The 19,669-nt window shown below is 35.1% G+C and overlaps 1 protein-coding gene across 2 annotated transcripts in view; it reads right to left on the bottom strand.

The window, feature by feature from the left end:
* Cpr (Cytochrome P450 reductase) overlaps positions 1-19,669 on the bottom strand; it is a 156,013-nt gene that overhangs the window by 70,732 nt on the left and 65,612 nt on the right. The window contains exon 1 of one of the 2 annotated variants that reach the window (XM_023160362.2): positions 12,429-12,587. The exons of the other annotated variant lie outside the window; for it this stretch is intronic. Coding sequence (XP_023016130.2) covers positions 12,429-12,473 — 45 coding nt within the window. The 5' untranslated portion in view covers positions 12,474-12,587. Of the gene's footprint in view, positions 1-12,428; positions 12,588-19,669 lie in introns of those variants that run through there. 2 annotated transcript variants of the gene reach the window in all.

The raw sequence follows: 19,669 nt of genomic DNA, 5'->3' as shown, positions 1-19,669 counted from the left end.
TTGGACCATATTTAACACAATTTATTTTTATCTCGAAAACAGATAGAAATAGGTATAGGACATTATCAACAAAAAAATATTAAAATACTAGAGCGATTTCAAAAATGTGTTAACATACGGGGTGTTCCATTTAAAAAAATATAATTGCTAGGACTTTTTGATAGAAGTGGCAACGTCGCAATGCTGAAAATATTTTAGATCGATAGAACAGGTAAGGAAATGTGAGAGGTGAAATTTTCAGAAAAATCATGCTTTGCGTTTTTCAGAAACACCTAACCTACCATCGACCGTGAGTCACGCTGTATAAATAATCATAAATGATCATTGGATAACGAAATTAGTTAGCTCCCTAACTATTTTATTCGAGGGAGCTGTTGGAAGGTAGGTTTCATTATATAGTTTACTTTCAATACGTTTTAGATTACTACGGAAATATATTCACGGAAAATGGAACTTCATTTATTACCTTCGAAACGACTGAAGCCATCAGTTATCATGAATGATTGAAAACCTGATTTTTTCCTATAAGCTATAGTTACGTTGCTCTTTGAAATATCTCAGACGAGACAAGAGAACTACTTTTATGTGGAATGAGCTTCCTGAGAAGGTTTTTTCAAATGGATTTAAACTTTAGCGCCTTAAGGATTTTCCCGTAGTGCTTTTGTTTTGTCCTTAAAAAAACATTGAACTAATTTAAGTTAGACAGAAATCCGCTCTGTAAAAACTGAAAGATAAAAGGTCGCAATTGCAATCACTCGTTCGTGGAAAAAAAATAGATTCATGTACATGAATATTTGTTTGAAAATGGTTGACAATGTTTCATGGTGAATTTAACAGTTCGGACTTCCATTGTCAAATATGATATAATGTTATTTGAACTTTAATTAAAGGTTTCCGTATGTTGCGTATCTCTACGCTAGCTTGACTGAACGCGTCGTTGGACAAGATATATGCAGCTTCTTTGAACTTCTCTTAAACCAGTGTACCTCCCTGGATCTCAGCTTTGGACCACTCGATGTTATGTTGATGAGTCCAAACATGCTCTATTCCCGATTTACTAGTTTATCTTCGCTGTGTGTTTCTCTTGTGCTCGCAATGCGGACTTTCAATGGGCTTTTAGTATCACATATATCGTTTTTGCCGCACTCACAAGGTATCCGGTAAATGCAATTCTTGAATTCTTGGAATCGCAGTCCGCAATTGGTGGCCTGGTTTTTATCATGTACATGAATGCCAATTTAAGAGTATACGTACCCAACATAAATACTGCACCTACAGAGTAAGTGGTTTTGGTAAATCTTTTGTAATATAACTGTTTAGTTTAAAATATTATGAAAATTTTTATATGGCCAAATACATTCTGTTGCTAATAGTATTTTTCTTCAGAAGTTCTTCTCGGATTTGAAATTATTTACGTTATTTAAATTACATTTATATAAAAAACGTTTTTCGAGGCTTTAATTTGAAAAAATAATTCATTTATTCATCATATAACAAAAACTTATGCTAATGAAATGTTTTTGACTTTCTGCTCCATCTTTATACAATAAAGTGTGGGAAACTTCCAAAGGAAAGAAGAAATCAATTAATTCCAAATGAACTCAGAGATGTGTATTAGTACATCATGGCGGGTTGGCTGTCCTTGTTCATCTTTCACTGCCTGAACCACTGTGCATGCTGTTTTCGGCGAGTGCATTGGCTTGGGATGTGGGGGTTGAGCAAACCTGCCATTGGATGCCTGTTTCCAGGTAGCCCCGCTGGATACGGGAATGACAGAATCACTCGTGGTTCTGTTATTCACTAACTAAATGGCATCCCAACGATGGCTTAATCCTAAGGTGTGTGTATCCGTGCCGAGAGGATGAATGTCACTGAGCCTACCAGCTGTCTCTACGGAACCTTCGAGATACCGGGCGCCCTCTCGTCGTAGCATCGCCTCATCACGGGGCTCTGCCGAGACGGATGTCGAGTTTACGACCCCAACTGACCTCCCTGTAAACTTAGATCAGGAGCGAGTCTACAGAGGAGATGGATGTCGAGTTTACGACTCCAACGGACCTCCTTGTAAATTTAGTACAGAAGTGAGTCTACAGAGGAGATGGAAGTCGAGTTTACGACTCCAACTGACCTCCCTGTAAATTTAGTTCAGGAGCGAGAGCTGCGGCGTACGCAGTATCTGTCTCAGGTGGGGGAACTAACCCCCCATGAGCATGTTAGCAAACGTTTGCGCTCAAGTGACGATTTACCAAAACCAGAGACGAAAAAGGCCTGCACGGCTGAATCTATGGCATCGTCAGGTGTAGCTGACGTGCAAAAACCCTCATATGGAAAGGTTGTCGTGGGTATCAAGGTGGGAATCTTGCAACTTGCGGGGGAGGGTATAATAGACCCACTCACTTTGGACCTAACCTAACCTAACATCATGCATAGTAGTTATTTACTTTCAGACACAAACTGGAATGAAAAGCCCTCTTGAAACAACTAATCTCATATACACACTGAATAACACGAAAGTTTTTGTATTCGTTATGAAATTTATTCAGATATCATTCACAGGAGTGTGCAAAACAATATATATGGCACATGGAACATGGTCACCCTCAATGGCGGATATCGATGTTTCGGAATAAGGCACTTGCCTTATTGCCTTTTCAGCACCAATTTGGATAGCATCACAAGACATTTCATTCGCTTATTTGATTTGATCTTAGCCATAGGAATCTTGTTTGAATTTGAAGGGATATATTTTTAGGAAGGTTTTGGCTTCCTACTTCTCCACAAAAAACATGTGGGAAACTTCTAAAGGAAGGAAGAAAGCAATTTATTTCAAAAAAACTGCTGGTTTTTTTCGACCATTTTTTCAATGAATAATCGATTACACTATAACTTGTCAATATATCTAAGATATATATCTATCGGACGCTTTAGTTCTATCAAACAAAAAACTTCAAGGTTGGTGCCATAGTTATTACCTAAATATCTAATGCATGAAGACTTGAAAAAAAACGCGAAACGATTTTTTCACATAAACAAAATGGTTAAGACTTTAGCGACCGAGGTTCTCAGGGTCACTATATTTATTCAGCCTTCAAACCCGAAATAAAAAAGTGGTCTTCTTACATAAATATCATATATGTATATTGTCTACAAAGCTCTAAAATATTTCAAAAGGTTCATGTTTCTCAGATTTTTCGGAAATTGGTCATGTCTGACAAAAAATGTCGGAGGAAAACTTCCATTCAGTTACCTAGTAATTTATTCTACCAGATTGTGTTTTTTATAGCAAGAAGAAAAAAGAACACATATATTCAGTGGGCATACTTGAAGAGTGGCGGTAAATCAAATTAACTATTAACAAAGGAACTATTTGTTCAGGCCATAATTAACTGTAGGTTAATGATCGCCACTGCAACTGTGTCCGTTCTTATAATTGAAAATCGATTCCAGCAGTTGTATCGCCAAAATCATATACAGGAAATACTTCAGTGAAGTCCGATATAAGCCAACACCCTTCGTGGTATTAACCAGGGAAATAGTTGTTTTCTGATATGTTTCAGTCCATTAACCTACAGTACACATACAGTACCTACAGTGTAGGTAAGTCGAGACTGGCCTGAACAAACTTTTCATTTAGTTGATTTTATTTACGGCCAGTCTTGAAGTATGCCCACTGAATATATGTGAAGTTTTCTTTCCTTATGCGAGAAATTGGGCGAATTTGGATAGGCGGTTGGTTAGTACCTTGTTTACTAGATGGGGCGATGACAAATTTTTTGTTTGTCGTTTGCTTCAGACTGGTTCGAGAAATGATACTCTGAAAGGAATTCCGATTTCAATTATGGAATATCATCAACTGTAGGTTGATGACGGCCACTATCTTGCACTGACGAGAGGCAAAATAGCCCGAAACTGTTCTGCAAGTGTGTCCGATCCTATAATTGAAAAACGATTCCAGCAGTTACCAACAGCATATGCAGGAAATAGTTCAAGAAAAATTCCTGCACTGACACCTGTCCAATATAATCCAACGCTGTTCGTGGTATTAGCCAAGGGAGTAGTTGATTTCTGATAGGTGTCAGTCCATTAACCTACCGTGTAGATAAATCGAGATTGACCTGAACAATTTGTTCTTTCAGTTAATTTCAAGGCGATGTATTGAATTTATTGAAGCCTCTGGAGACACCCTACATTTTGTTATATGAAAGAGAGGACATTGGCAGATCAAGATCTTCAGATGATGTGGTGCTGCAGGTTTTTCCGGGTTTTCCTGCAGCTGAAAAAGCAAATGCGCCACTGGAATCAATGAAATCACCCCGGAGCGCCAATTAATTTTTGTTGTTTTATAAGGAAAGTATTTCTTTGATGTATACGTGCGTTTGTGTGAATCAAACTCCCTTTATAATGGAAGGTTTGCTAACATTTTTTAAAAACAAAATTACAAATATGTTCTTCTTGCCCCTTGACTTTACTAAATCTTATATGAACTGAGATTGTCGTAACAAAGTTGCACCACAACAACAACTTTTCGACTATTACCATTTTATGTGGAGTCCAGAAATACATCTATTTGAATCCACTATTGTTCGAAAACAAGTACATACAATAAATGACCTGCATTCGCAGAACTGCGTATAATTGAACTGCATATAATATAATGTTTTTCAATTGTTGGAATTGTTTACACTTTGGTTCACCAACCGGGTATTTTTCATAACATACTTTTGTAAGAATAAGTACGTTACGTGGAAATTTTCATGGTTATTTACCGTAGTATGTTCTGTTTTAAAAATGAAGCTCAAAACTGAGAGCCTACAGTCGATTGAGAAAAATAGTTGAGTGCCAGAATCAATAATCCATGCCGTTATGGATCTAGTTTAAAATATTTCAGACAGTTATGCTTGAAACTAAAACAATCATTTTTGTATTCAAACATATTTTTGAATCTCTAAGTGAATATTGCTTATAGTTTTGATGAAAAATGAACACCAGCTCTAAGTTTCGAGCGTATCTATATGAACATCAATATTCATCAGTCCAAAGGCTAAGTCCATATACCGTCATACTGTTTATGTGCGATACCAGTAACGGTAGACTGATTTCTGTGAATACACTAACATTTTGAAAAAATGAAAGATTAAGGTCTGCTACCTAATCTCCGTCAGTTTTTCCCGTATTCACTGCAATGTTGCCAATGACTCGGAGTTGACCGTATTTTGCAAATACTACTAGTCTGAAAAGTCTTGGGCCTAACATGGTGCTAATCTTAGTACTAATCTTCATAAGAAATTTCATGATATTCTATTCATAAGTTTATGAGTTATTGTTCTAAGAGTGACACTAATTTTGTTATTTTGAAAACAATGGACCAAATACAATTTAGTGTTTTAATTTTACACTGCTTCTTGATGCGAAGCAATGGCTTCGCTCGAACAATAATTAACCGTTGGTTTGTTGACTTCAAACGTGATCGTAGAAACGCCGATGATGCAGAACGCAGTGAACGTCCAAATGAGGCAATAACACCGGAAATCACAAAAAAATCCCCAAAATCGTTTTGAATGATCGAAAAATAAAGTTGCGTAAGTTAGCTGACACTATAAAGATATTAAAAGAACGTTTTGACTCCATATTGCATGAGCATTTGACTATGAGAAAGCTGTATTCAAAGTGGGTGCCGCGCGAGCAGTGTTAGGCCATGTTTACACATAACAAATTGAAGGTTTTGCGTTATGTGACGATACATGAAACATGGATCCATCACTTCACTCCGAAATCAAAACGATCGTCATCTGAGTGGAGAGCAACTGGTGAACCTCGTCCAAAGCGCCGGAAAGCACAACAATCGGCTGGAAAGGTTATGCAGAAAAACGACCCCATTTGAAGAAAAAGAAAGTGCTTCTTCATCAAGACAATGCAGTGTCACAAATCAATTTAAACGATGGCAAAATTACATGAAACGGGCTTCGAAGTGCTTCTGGATATACCATATTGGCCAGATTTGGCTCCCAGCGACTACTGGCCATATATTAGTCCAGTCGGCAGGTACTTTTAGCAACGAAAAATTACCAGGTTAATGAAATTTTAGTATTTATTTACATATGTTTAGGGATGTCAAATCCAAGTTTTCGACCCCGAGGAGGTTGGGGAAAATTTTTGGTAGCCGAAAAACCGCGAAATTTTTGAACTCTTTTTAGTTTTTCATCTATTACTCGAATACGTCAATCTAAAGTGAAAAGTAATTGCAAAATAAATTGAAGAAAACGAAATTCCCCGTCGATCAAAAAAAATTTATCCGAAATCGGTCAGATAGGAAAGTTTTTACGGACGATCAAAAAATGTTTTTTTTTCTATTCCGGTAAAAACTGCTATAACCCATTTTCAAACTGCTGTAGTACTACACCATCAATCCCAATCACCTACTTCCTCCCTGAAAGTTGTAAGTCAGCAATTGGAGAGTTCAATATGCCCCAAAAATTGTAAATATTCAACAAAACATATATTAAATAGAACTGACCGATATTTGATGAAAATCCATATTAAAACTCATTTTTCATTTTCACTATAAATGTGAAAATCATACAATAAAATTAATGAGTTTTATTTTTCTAATTGATTCGGTCGTTACTTGATAAAGACCCATAGTAATTTCAAAAACTACACCTCACGATTTGATCTCCACAAACTTCATTTGAAAAATATATCACATGTTTCGCTAACACAGTAGCTTCATCAGGTGATTTAAATATCTCAAGTTCTTTCTTATACTAATATTTATACACTACAGGTAACCATAATTGAGACTACCTCCAAAAAATTACCTAAACCTCTACCTGAGGTACCTGTACAATTATGATCACCTGATCATCTATATCAATAATAATTCTTTCTGGGTTTTTAAAAAATCGAGTTCAATAATGGTGATCTATTTAAATCAGTTGGTCAATCATTAGAATGTTTGAATTTTTAAGTTTATTAATTTCTATTGCTTTCAAATGATTCAGCTTCAAACCTTTATTTTCTATATGCAAAATTCCGAATCCTTCGTTAAAGATATGGTTTTCTTCTAGAAGATGATTTGAATATGTTGAATTTGTTTTCTTATTTACATAGTTCGTATGATGTCGATTCCTAAATGTTCTGCCAGTTTGACCAATAAATACCTTAGGGAACGTTCCACATTTTAATTTATATATTCCTGATTTCTCGAATTCGGATGTTTTGTCTTTAATATTTTTAACTAACTTTCCCAACGTATTACTTGTTCTATATGCAATTTTATAAAATTGCCGTGGAGCATAATCGCAATAAATACTGTCAAAATTTAAAAAAAAACTCAATGTCACTGGAACTATCATTATAAAATTATCTACGGAAAAAAACGTTTACTCTTTTCGAACTATCATACTCATGACAATTATATTTGCGTGTCTGTTATTTTCGCTCCGTTTAAAAAATCTTGTATGATGAAATTGGTTAATATTGACTCTCCATTTTTCAATACAGATTGTCTCATATTTTTAAGGTCACAATTTCTCTGCTAGAATAATGATAATAATGATCTGTTTCTGTTAAAAATCTGTTTTTTCGTTAACCAGCTGTTGCCCCCTACGAATGACAACCCTCAGAAATCGAGACTTATCCAAGCTTAATATAAACGAAATATCAACTGTCAACGTGGGATTCTTAGCTCGTTGTGTTTCTGGTACAATTTTTTTTTTTCGAATAAGTCTCTCATGAGTACGATGAAAAAAAAACTTTCTTTGGAATATCGGTTGTTCCATTCTCTGTAGATCATAAACTAATTGTCGAAATGGCAATAATGAAGACCTAAAACCTAACGACCATTAAATTTGCGTTTCTGGCAATTTTAATCGCGTTTCTGAATACTGATCCACTTTTTTCGATTACAGGTTATTCCATATTTTGTAGGTCACAAATTGTCTGCTGAAATAATGATAATAATGACTGTAAACCCAACGTTCATTATTTTTGTTTTTCTGGTAAGATTTTCCTTTTTTTCAATAAGTTTTTCATGAGTATGATGAATAATATTCCCCTATTTGGAATAAAGTTTATCCCTTTTTGTAGGTCATAAACTACCTGTCGAAATGATGATAATAAAGACTATAAATGTAACGACCAGAATATTTGCGTCTCTGGTATTTCTTACTGCGTTTCTGAAAACTTTTATGGCGGAAATGGTAAAACCTGATCCTATTTTTTTGATTACACGTTGTCCCATAATTTGAAGGTCAGAAATTGTTTGCCAAAATAATGATAATAGTAACCTTAAATATAACTATTATATTTTTATGTTTTTTCTACCATTATCACATTTTGAGAAAGTTCTGCGAGTCGTAAAATACTTGTTGAAATAATAATAATGTGGACTTCAAAACTAACAATCATTTCATTTGCGTTTCTGCTATTTCCTACTCCGAATCTCAAAACTCTTAGGCTAAAAATGGTGAAAACCGATCCTCTTTTTCCAATTACAGGTCTTCCCATATTTTGTGAGTCACAAATTGTATGCTTAAATAATGATAATTGAGACAATGAATTTTATCTTTGTAGTTTGTGTGTATATGACATCATTATTGCCTTCTCAAATAAGTTGCTCATATCGTACTGATAAGAAACTTATTTATAATAAATAAATTAATGTAATGTAATATAATGATCGTTAGAGTTCCACAAGCAGTTACCAAATATGAGACAATTGAAAATCGTAAAAAGATCATAATAATCAGTATTCATTTCAAAAAAGCAATAATTGTATCAGAAACACAAACATGATGAACGTAAGGATAATGGACATTATTATTATCATTACCGCAGATAATTTGTGACCTTCAAAATGTGGGACCGTTTCTAGACGTAGTATCGTTTTTGTATTCGCGCTAGCGTCGATTGTAGATAAATATGTAGATGTACTTCCGAAATGTGATAGAAGTGGCCGATACTTGATGAAAATCCATAGCCTATTGAAGTAATATGATACAACTGCATAAAGACTTGTGCACATTGCCAATTGCACAAATCAATCCAATGCAGAGTATAATACTGCTGATTGACACTGAAAGTCACAGCATTCTGAAAACGGCATTTGACATTATGCCTCCAACTGTCAACTACGAACTGCCTCATACAGTACTGTTCCCAATAGAGAGTACTGAATCCTCCAGAAGTAATAAAAATTGAGGGATAGTTTTTGGTTCACAGATGGATCAAAAACATATTCAGGTTTTCTACAGGTGTTTTCAGTCGCAGACCCAGGACAGAGATATTAACCTGCCTAGGAACCTATGCGACTGTATTTCAAGCGGAAATCTATGCTATTGAATTGTGTGCGGAGAAGCAACGTCTAAATCGGTAGCAAATTGTCAAAAACGACTCTTCTCAATAGGATGCCTGGCCATACTGGCCTGGAAGGCAATGAGGCTGATGACTCCCTTGCAAAAGAGGGTGCCGCAAGCAGTGTCATCGGACCAGAACCTGTCATTGGCATCGCTTTAGGCTTTACCAATAACACATTGAAGACCCGGATGCCCAGAAGATTCATGGACTCCTGGCAAAATCACTCCAAGGCGTTCGTTCACCTTTCGAAGCTTGAAACCAAACAGTTGTTGTACTACAGTAGGGATGACCTATGATGTCTAACAGGCCTTCTCACAAGTCACTGTCATTTGAATCATCATATGCAGAGACTCATACTGTCGTAAGTCAGTGTATGTCGCCTCTGTTTGGAAAATTATGAAACAGCAGAGCACATATTTTGTGCGTGCCCTGCTGCGGATCGATTCAGGTATTCAGAGTTTGGCAGAGCCACACTCTTACCATCGGACCATATAAATTAATCGGCTTCGTTAAGGAGCTGGGTTTATTTGGTCGAGTGTAAATAGGTGTGCGCCACAATAAACCCTTGTGGGTTGCGGTGGAGTATCGAACAGACACACTCACTAACCTAACATAACCTAGCCTGATAAGATAGAACTGACCAATACTTGATGGAAATCTATTGTAACGTATTCAAAAAACACTTTCACGTGAGATTTCCACTTGACAGTTTACAAAACACTTGTCGCGGTGTTGTAAACTGTCAAGTGGAAGAACAATTTAGCAGTTATTTGCATAGCTGCGAAAATTGAATTTCGCCTTTTACTATAACTTTATATATATGTAGTTAGAACTCCATATTGTTATTTTTTGTGTGGTTGTAGTAATAAAGACATTTTTTTTTCACCGTAGTGTGCGTTGGTCAGGCCCTATCCCCTGAGGCCCCGATACATGCGGGAGGGCACGCCAGCATTATCAACCAATGACCACTCCCCACACCGTGGGGTAGGTGATCATTGGGTCCGAGAATCATGTGCCCTGAGCAAGCGCAGTGAGCCAAGAATAACAGCCTTCTGCTGTCGTTCGTTTATTATTATTATTATTAATTGGAAATCTCACATTGAAGTGTTTTTTTTAATAAGGTATTCTCAAGTAACATATCATTGAAATTTTCACCGAGTAATTTACAAAACCGCAACACGTGTTTCGCTATGCAATAGCTTCCTCAGGCGTGTGAACACGGTTGTGTGTTACGTGAGTACCTCCGAAACGTTTAAGATGAGATCTAAAAAGATATAAAAATTGCAGACAAAATTACGACAAGTTATTGACTAATTTGATTCAACAAAATTTTTGCAGCTTTATACTGCGGAATATCATGCTCATTCATAAATTGAATTTCGTTAAAAACATGTGGAGGTTCCGTTACACCCCTGATATTTTCCGTCCGTCATAAACACCAAGTCAATCATTATTTAGAATATTTGATTTTGAATGATGATTGGATTCTGTTTACTGAAAGCTGGACAGTTCGCAATAAATACATATAATAATAATAATAATTTCTGGTTATTATTCGAATATCGAATAAGTTGTAAAGATAACAAATTGTAACTGTAAGATGGATTCAACAGGTAGCAGATCCAAATCCCCAGAAGGGATAGGAGATGAGTAAAAATGTTAATGACTCAATCTGATGTGTGACTACAGAAAAGGTATTTTTTATAATCACCACATTATGGTAATGACGAAATTTTTTAAATTCCCTGTCATGTTATTTGTTCCACTTCGAACAAAATAATTCGATGAACAAAAACATTTACATTACAAATTATTTTGTTCTTCTTTAGGCCTTTTATTACCAACATAATTAGGGTCGAGATTAGGGTTTGTTCCTCATACTGAATCTGGTAAAATATATCTCCTTAAACTCAATGATAAATTTCTTATCACAGGTAGGTACTCAGATAGGTAATGTCTGCCACAAAATGTCAATTACCTGCTACAGATTACCGTCTACAGCTTGAATCTTTCTGAAAAATGGATCGAAATTATTTCTGCCATTCAGTTTATGCAGTGAATTGCAATTCGCGACTATAAGTGCAACACAAGGTGGTATACATCTGATTATTTCCTTAGTATTTCATCTTTTTCCATTTTCTGTTCCCTTGGAATAATGAAATAATCAGTTTTTGTGTTCTCGTATAGTACACAATTTTTGCGTACGACCTGCATCAACAGTAGTGATTGATATCTCGGTTGAATAGGACCTTGGCCTCCTCTTCGGTGCACACCTGACACTTTCGTTTTCCAAAGCCATTTTTTTTCTAGCCTTCACATTATATTAGGTATGTACTGACGCGCAAAAGGGCTATATATTTTTAATTGTTTCTTGGAAATCACGGCTTTAAAACTCGAAATTTCGAGTTTAATCTCAAAATTACGACTTCAAACTCGACTTTATTCCCCAAATTTCGATTTTGAACTTGAAATTTCGAGATTGATGCAAATGTTTAGAGTTACAGATCGTATTTTCGAATTTAAAGTCGAAACTTTGAGATAAAAGTCGAAATTTCAAGTTTAAATTCGTGGTTTTGAGTTTTAAGTCACAATTTTAACTTTTAACATCATATAATTTCCGAGAAACGAATAATAAAAATATGTGACCTTCTGCGTTTCCGTAATTTTACTGCCGATGAAAATGTGAGTGGCTTTTCTGAAGTTGGTATCGCACTTTTCCCGGGAAAAACTTGTTACTTTTTCATGGGTGACATCAGCTTTACTTAAATATGGGATTCCAGTTGAGGATTCATTTATTTATTGAGTGTTTTTGTGTGGCTATATCTAGATTATGATAAAATTGATATATGTACCTAATTAATTTTTAGACACAAAAAGTGCCTATTTCAAAATTAAACCAAGAAAAAGAAAAGGTATTTTTGCGATTAGTCTGAAAGTAAGTCCAGGAAGACGAAAGATGCCTCAATCCTGAAGAAAATTCAGGATCTGCTTCGTATGAATATACTTAGGAATATTTAGAAATTAAAATCGTTTGGTTCTTTCACTTCTCTCTACAGATTTTCAAAACTCACCATTAATAATGACGAAATCCAAGAAACTACTGCATTATTATCCATTATTCACACGAATATAAAAAAATTACAACTAACAACGTCACGTCACACACTAAACTCGTGTCTCTTACTTAACGCAACGCGATAAAATCCAGCCTCGTGTAAACTTTACCATTGAAAAGTGGTTCCGTCACAGATCGGTGCGCGCGCCGTTTGGATAATCGCAATAGCCTGGACCGTCTTTGGTAGGGGTTTGAATGTGGGTATCGTCACCGTATAGAAGTGTTTACTTCTATAGGGTGGTATCGTGAATATTTGTAGAGCACAAGAAGAGTCCAAGGTACCGAATTCCTCCCCCAACTTGAATGAGAGGGAAAGTCTAGATTAATTCTATTTATTCCGTTCCTCAGAAAGGTGTAGAACTTGTTAATAATATCGGGAAAGAACGGTTCTGACTTCCTACTTCTCCATCTTCATACAAAAATAAGTGGGAATCTTCCAAAGAAAAGAAGGAAGCAATCAATTTCAAAAGAATCAACTGTATACAAATATCTATAGTTCAAGGAAAGAAGTAACTTCAGACACAAACTGGAAAAAAAAGCCTTCCTGATACAGGTACTTTCATATAAACATCGAATTACACGAAATAAAAACAATTTTGTGAACGTATAATATACAAGGTGTAATCTCGGAAACTTTGGGAGATTCGAAGATGGTTAAATTGGGGCAAAGTTACGCATTTACATGACTAACAAAACGCCGTTGAGAAAATTATGAAATTCCGAGTATATTCGGAGATATCAGGAAAAAACAGAAATTTCGGAAAATGTTTTTTTTCAGCTTTCTTTTTCGAAGGAAATTGCACTTCCACATTGCCACTTCTTTGCTAGTTCATAGTGGTGTTTTCAGATTTGCTATCCGACGCGACGTTTCGTCTTCCGGCCACCATCACCAACATTATTTTTTCTCATGGGCACTACATTGGCTTCTTTCTGTTTTGAATAGAACCAGATTGTACCTTCTCAATGAAGTATCTATCATAAGTTCTCATTCTTTTTCGAAAAATTGGAGATATTGAAAAAAATTAGTTCTTGTCATAACAGGCTTCGACTTTGATGTTTCTAAATTTGACTTTCAATTTGTTACACTCAATGACATTTTGTTATTGTACAAGTCATTGAATTTTTGGCGAAAAATGGCTTTCACAAATGAAAAAAAAAGAGATATGATACAAATTTATCACAAATACGATAGAAACAGTGTTTGGACATCGGAAATGTATTTAAACTTGTATTTCGAAAGACGACAACCACATCGAGATATGTTCACCCAGGGAAATATTCAAATTTCCTCCGAAATGAATATTTGTCATACAAATACTTGGAGACATTTCAAGAAAAGCGGTTTAAAATGTTACAAAATACACATATCTCAAAAATTGCAACCAGGTGATCCCGAAAGGTGATTACAATTTTGTAATTGGCTAATAAGAAGACCTGATTTTCCTGTTTCCTGGAAAATGTAATTTGGACAGATGAAAGGCACTTTTACGAATTGTGGGATATTCAACTGAAATAACGAACACACTTGGAGCATAAACAACCCCAGTCAGATTCAAGAAATTCGACCTCAAGTGCGATTTAGTATAAACGTGTGGGCAGGAATTTACAAAGGTAGAATTTTGGGTCCTCATTTATTTGATGGAACTCTGATTCGAGAAACCTATCATCAGTTTTTAATGTCGAGTTTCGAAGACTGGATGATCTACCTTTGGCTAACTATAACAACATCTGGTTTCAACATGATGGTGCTCCACCGCACACTACCAGACGAGTATCTGACTGAAAGGTTTGGTGATAAATGGATAGGGAATAATAGGCCGGTGAGGTAGCCAGCAAGGTCTCCAGACTTAAGTGTTATGGATACATTCTTATGGGGTACACTGAAAAATAAAATGGTCAGAGGGAATATCAAAATATTGGGAACCTTTAACACAGCATTGTTAGAGAGTTCGGAAGATTGAGGAGGAGGAAAATTAATCAGGCAGTGAATAATATTCAAAGAAGGGCACAGTTGTGTTATCGTGAACAAACCTAGCATTTTGAGAATTTGCTGTGATTTACTTTAGTCTTTACATTGTAGTTAATTATTGTTATTTGTTACTTGTTGTTGAAAAAGACACAATGTCCAATTTACCACATACACACCTCATTTATCAAATTTTGATTGTTGATTCTGTCTCCATATTTTTTCATTGGCTTTTCAAACGAACCAAACTTGGTGATATTTTGATCCAACAACTTGAACATAGTTCGATGTGGTTGTTGTCTTTCGGGATACAGGTTTGAATACATTTCCGATGTCCTAACACTGTTTCTATTGTATTTGTAATGAATTTGTATCATATCTCTTTTTTTCTTCATTCGCGAAAGTCATTTTTATTTGCCAAAAATTCAATGACTTGTACAATAACAAAGTTTCATTGAGTGTAACAAATTGAAAGTCAAATTTAGAAACATCAACGTCGAAGCCTATTATGATAAGAATTAATTTTTTTCAATATCTCCAATTTTTTGAAAAAGAATGATAACTTATGATACATCATTGAAAATTGAAAATCTGGTTCTATTTAAAACAGAAAGAACCCAATGCAGCGCCCATAAGAAAAAATAGTGTTGGTGATGGTGGTCGGAAGACGAAACGTCGGATAGCAAATTTGAAAACCCATTATGTATCAGGAAAAAAGGCAATGTGGAAGTGCAATTCATTTTCGAATCCTTCAAAAAATAAAGCCAGAAAAAAATTAAAACCATTTTCCAGTATATCTCTCGGAATTTCAGAACTTTCTCAACGGCATATTGGTAGTCAGGTAAATGCGCAACTTTGCCCCAATTCAATCATCTTCGTATCTCCCATAGTTTCCGAGATCCCAATGGTGAGGATCGAATTTGAAACACCCTGTATAAAAATATCGAAATTTCAATATCGAGTAGAAAATATGTTCTTCGATATGAAAAGCATACGCATTAAAATATACAGGTAGGAATATGATTTGTTATTGTGAAAAAGAGTAGGTGTGCAACAAAATAAAATAAAATCCCCAAGAATTTTGAATGTAGCTTTTTGAAATTGTCTTCGTGAACGAAGAACAGTTAATATCACAGACCCTCCGTTTTGTTTTGGAACTTTTTATTAAACTGTTTGTGGATTTTCACCTTCCACAATCTGAAAAAGTGAGAATTTCAATAGATAACTTTATGTAGGAGTAGAACTTCTAGTTCACTTCGATAAGTTACTGCGTAAATTCAATGTATTTCCTCTGACATCTGTCGAAGAAGTTTGAAAATAAAACGGATAAAAGAAGGAAAACTGCAAATTATATTTGATTGTTTTCAGTTTTGAAAACGAAGGTATATTTTGGCCTCCAAAATCATAAGATAGGTGTCTGTACAACAGATCTTTTTTATAAATTAAATAATCAAATACAAGTTACTGATAATTAAACCATTTTTTAGCGTAAAATACATTTAATATATGCAACTCATCGGAGTGAAATAAAAGTTTTTCCTCTCTACCCTCTAAAAACTTACATTTATTTTTAGATTCTGGAAGGTAAAAATCCCCGAAAGATCAATAAAAAACTATGTTTTTTTTCGCCGCAAGTAAACGGTTTGGGTTAAATGTTTTTGCATTCATCAGAGTATCTTGGAAAAGTATATTGAAAATGAAGTGAATTACACTGTCAAATAAGAAGAAAAGTGTAGCATTGAAAGTTGAATGTTAAAGTTTACAACAGATGGATCATTTGAAACCATTTGGAATGCAGTTGAGAAATTCCATGTTGTAAAATTAAATATGCTGAAAGATGATTGAAAGAAATGAGATTTGAAACACTGTCATCATTTGGTAGGAGTAGTCGTCGATCAGGTATAACTGGAAATTTCAATAATAAAGATGCCACATTTTTACAACAAAGTGCCCTTTCCGTACTAACAAAAAGAATCAGGAGGATTCTGAAAACAGTTTCTTAAGTTTAAAATATGTTTTTTCCGTTAACTAGCTATCGCACCCCTACGAACGACAACCCTCAGAAGTCGAAACTTGTGCGAGCTAAAGACTAACGAGGTCTTACCTTTTAACGTATGATTCCTTACACGAGTTGGACGATAGCAAGTGAAAATCGAGCGTTCTGCCTGGGGCTTGGGGTTTGAAAGTGAAAGTCTATAGTTTGTGTGAGGATTATACGAATGGAATGGATAAGCAGCCAACTAAATCTGATACTTCAATATGGAAAATTAGGTGACTGTGCAAAAATATTTGAAAAAGTGGCATATTTGAAAAAGTGGTATATGACATGTTCATGTCATATATCGAATAAAGAGCAAATATAATTCCAGGAGAGGCTGAATACAACTAGAATTTGTGTTTCTTCTATCTGAATTAATTTGTTGTGAAGAAAATGTGTATTTTTCAAGCACAATACCGGTTTTTATTCGGAGAAAAAACAATGAAAATAGAAGAAAGGATTTTGCACTAACAGATGTATTTGAAACAAGCCAAATCTCGGTCGAATTATTATCTGATAATAATAATAAAAATCGTCTTTATTAATTCTCAGCTGTAGTTTCATACATATATTTTAGTAGATTACAGAGCTAGTTGCTGATATACAAAAGGCGAAATTCAACTCAGTTACCACAAGTGCTACTGAGTTGTTCTGAGTTGTAACGAATGCTATTCTGCTTCGTTTCATATTGCCATTTTGAATTCGTATGAATTTTTCAGGAATCAATTAGATTCCTCTGACCTCAAGTTTTTCGTTCATTTCATATTGCCTTCTCGAAATCGCTCAAAGTCCCAGTTTCATAGATGGATTCACCTCTACAGGATTCATTCCAACGATACGATGAACTTCATTTTCATAATTTCATAATTCATAAATAATGAGTGTTATATCAATTGACTGACCCACGAGTATATACATCAAACATTCATTCATTTGGATGTGAATATCGATCGAAGTTATAATTGGCCTTCAAAATGATATAAAATAAAATCATCAAGCACAGATGGAGAGCAGCTTATCTTTGAAATGAATACTGTTGAATTGTGCCTGAAAATCATGTAAATCATACGGGGAATATCATTTCATACACGTTTAGATTTCTTTCTCCAGCCAGAAAGTTTTTATCAGACTCACGTTTTACTACTTTGAAGATTAAAGTTAGAAAAATACTTTCAAAATTTGCTAGTTCAATATAGGTATTACTTTTAATTTTGATTTCAGTATATATGTGTCTGGCGAAGAGCTGTAGAATAGTATAAGTGGAAGTATAGCGAGTCAGTTTAGTCTCAGTATGAAAAGAAGATGAAAAATTATCGAATTGATAAATAATCAGCCCAACCAGCATTTTTTTTATATAATTTCATGGTGCTGCAACAGTTTTATTTTGTTGGTATTTTATAATTACTTCCAGAATGCTAATTGATTATATTATTAGACAAGCCGTGAACACAATACAGTTGTAGGCAATGAAAGTGTTTTATAAATTTGTAATAGAAACATTTATAAAATGAAATAATAAAACCGTTATAAAATAGTCACAAAATTATCACAGAAACGTTTTTACAACTAACTTATAAAATATGAATTATCCTATAAAACTAAATTACTTTGTAGCGGTTTCATAGCACTTTTCTGAGAGGTTTGTATCATCTTTATAAAACTATTCCAAGCTCATTTTGTAATTGCTTCCTGTAGTTTTAATGAAATTATTTTATTGGAATGCGTTTCAAAAACTATTTACCTAATAATGTCTTGTAATATTGGTCATTGGAAAAAAATTATGAAAAGTTGTTCGTTTTAAACGAAGATCCACATAACCCAGTGCTTCAATTTCGTTCTTGCTAAAAACAAGAAAAGGTTATTAATGATCAAAAACCGTCGATTCAAATGGAGCACCATGTATATATACTCTCAAATCACTAGCTCAAATATCTTTCGAAATTCATCATTTATAATCGATGGAAAAACTTAGCCAAAACATCCCGACAGATAATTTTTATCCACACTATACGTGAGAAATACCATCTTCATACAAGCACTTTTATTGGAATCTATAGCTGCAATACCGCAATACCATCACTCCTAGACCTAAGTGTTTCTTAACAGTTTTATAGAGGTAACATAGTAGCTAAAATAAGGTGAAACTTATAGAATGACATTTCAAAATGATATATATCTTAAGATTATAGTACTTTGAACAAACAGAGTGAATTTTTATATAATTAATAAGTTTTTCCAAAAACAATAAAAAAAAGAGTGGAAAAAGGTTATCAGGAAGTTTATTCCACATGCACGCAGTTCTCTGAATGAAAGAGTTCTCAAGCAGTGAAGTTCGATGTGTACTGATTTGAACCTCAAAACGATGAGCCGCAACAGTCCGTCGCGTATTTCTGATATGTCCACTATTTGTGAAATCAAATGTGCTTGAACACCTCCCGTGAAAATATCTATAACAAAGAGACAAATCTCCAACCTTTCTTCGATGTTCCAGACTATCAAGGTTGCAAGTGATGTTCGAGTCTCCAATCAGGCGGATGGATCTTTTCTGGATGGAATCTAGCAACTTCATGGTATGCTTAGGGGCGGAGCTCCATACATGGAAACAATACCCCAAAGAAGGTCTGATCTGAGCTTTATAAAACATCGAAAGTTGCTGAGGTGTGTACGGTTTTCTGGTTCAGAACAGTACTCCAAGCTTTTGAGAAGCAGCCTTTGCAATTCCAGCGACATGATTGTGCCAAGGCATATTGGTGTCCATTTCAACCCCCAACAAACTTAACGAAGACGAAAGTATAATTGTCTGTCCTGACATTATTATATCCGATTCGGAGACATTCATCTTTTTGGAGAAAACCGATGCCTGGGTTTTCGTGGCTTTGAACTGAACCTGGTTACTTTCACCCCAATTCGAAATCACATCCGTAGCCGATGTCCTGGAATCCAAATGGAATGACGAGACAAGTGTGCTGTCGTCAGCAAAGCAATACATTTGATTCTTGGTTTCCTTCATAGTTTCCGTCTTTCTCCAGCCCCAATCTTCCGGATTCCACTCATTATCGAACCAATACATGGGTTACATGTGGCCTGAGTGCTGTAGGCTTACACTCACCCTCCCTACTACAGATACAGATACCGAGCCAATATTGTACTTGGTAGTACTCTTAGTGCTTTTGAATTTGGAGGAAGGGTTGCT

This window comes from Leptinotarsa decemlineata, unplaced genomic scaffold, assembly GCF_025532065.1.
Source record: "Leptinotarsa decemlineata unplaced genomic scaffold, Ldec_3_MD MMD2_tig00000090_RagTag_RagTag, whole genome shotgun sequence".
NCBI lineage: Eukaryota > Metazoa > Arthropoda > Insecta > Coleoptera > Chrysomelidae > Leptinotarsa > Leptinotarsa decemlineata.
This window is presented reverse-complemented; position numbering and strand designations above follow the sequence as displayed.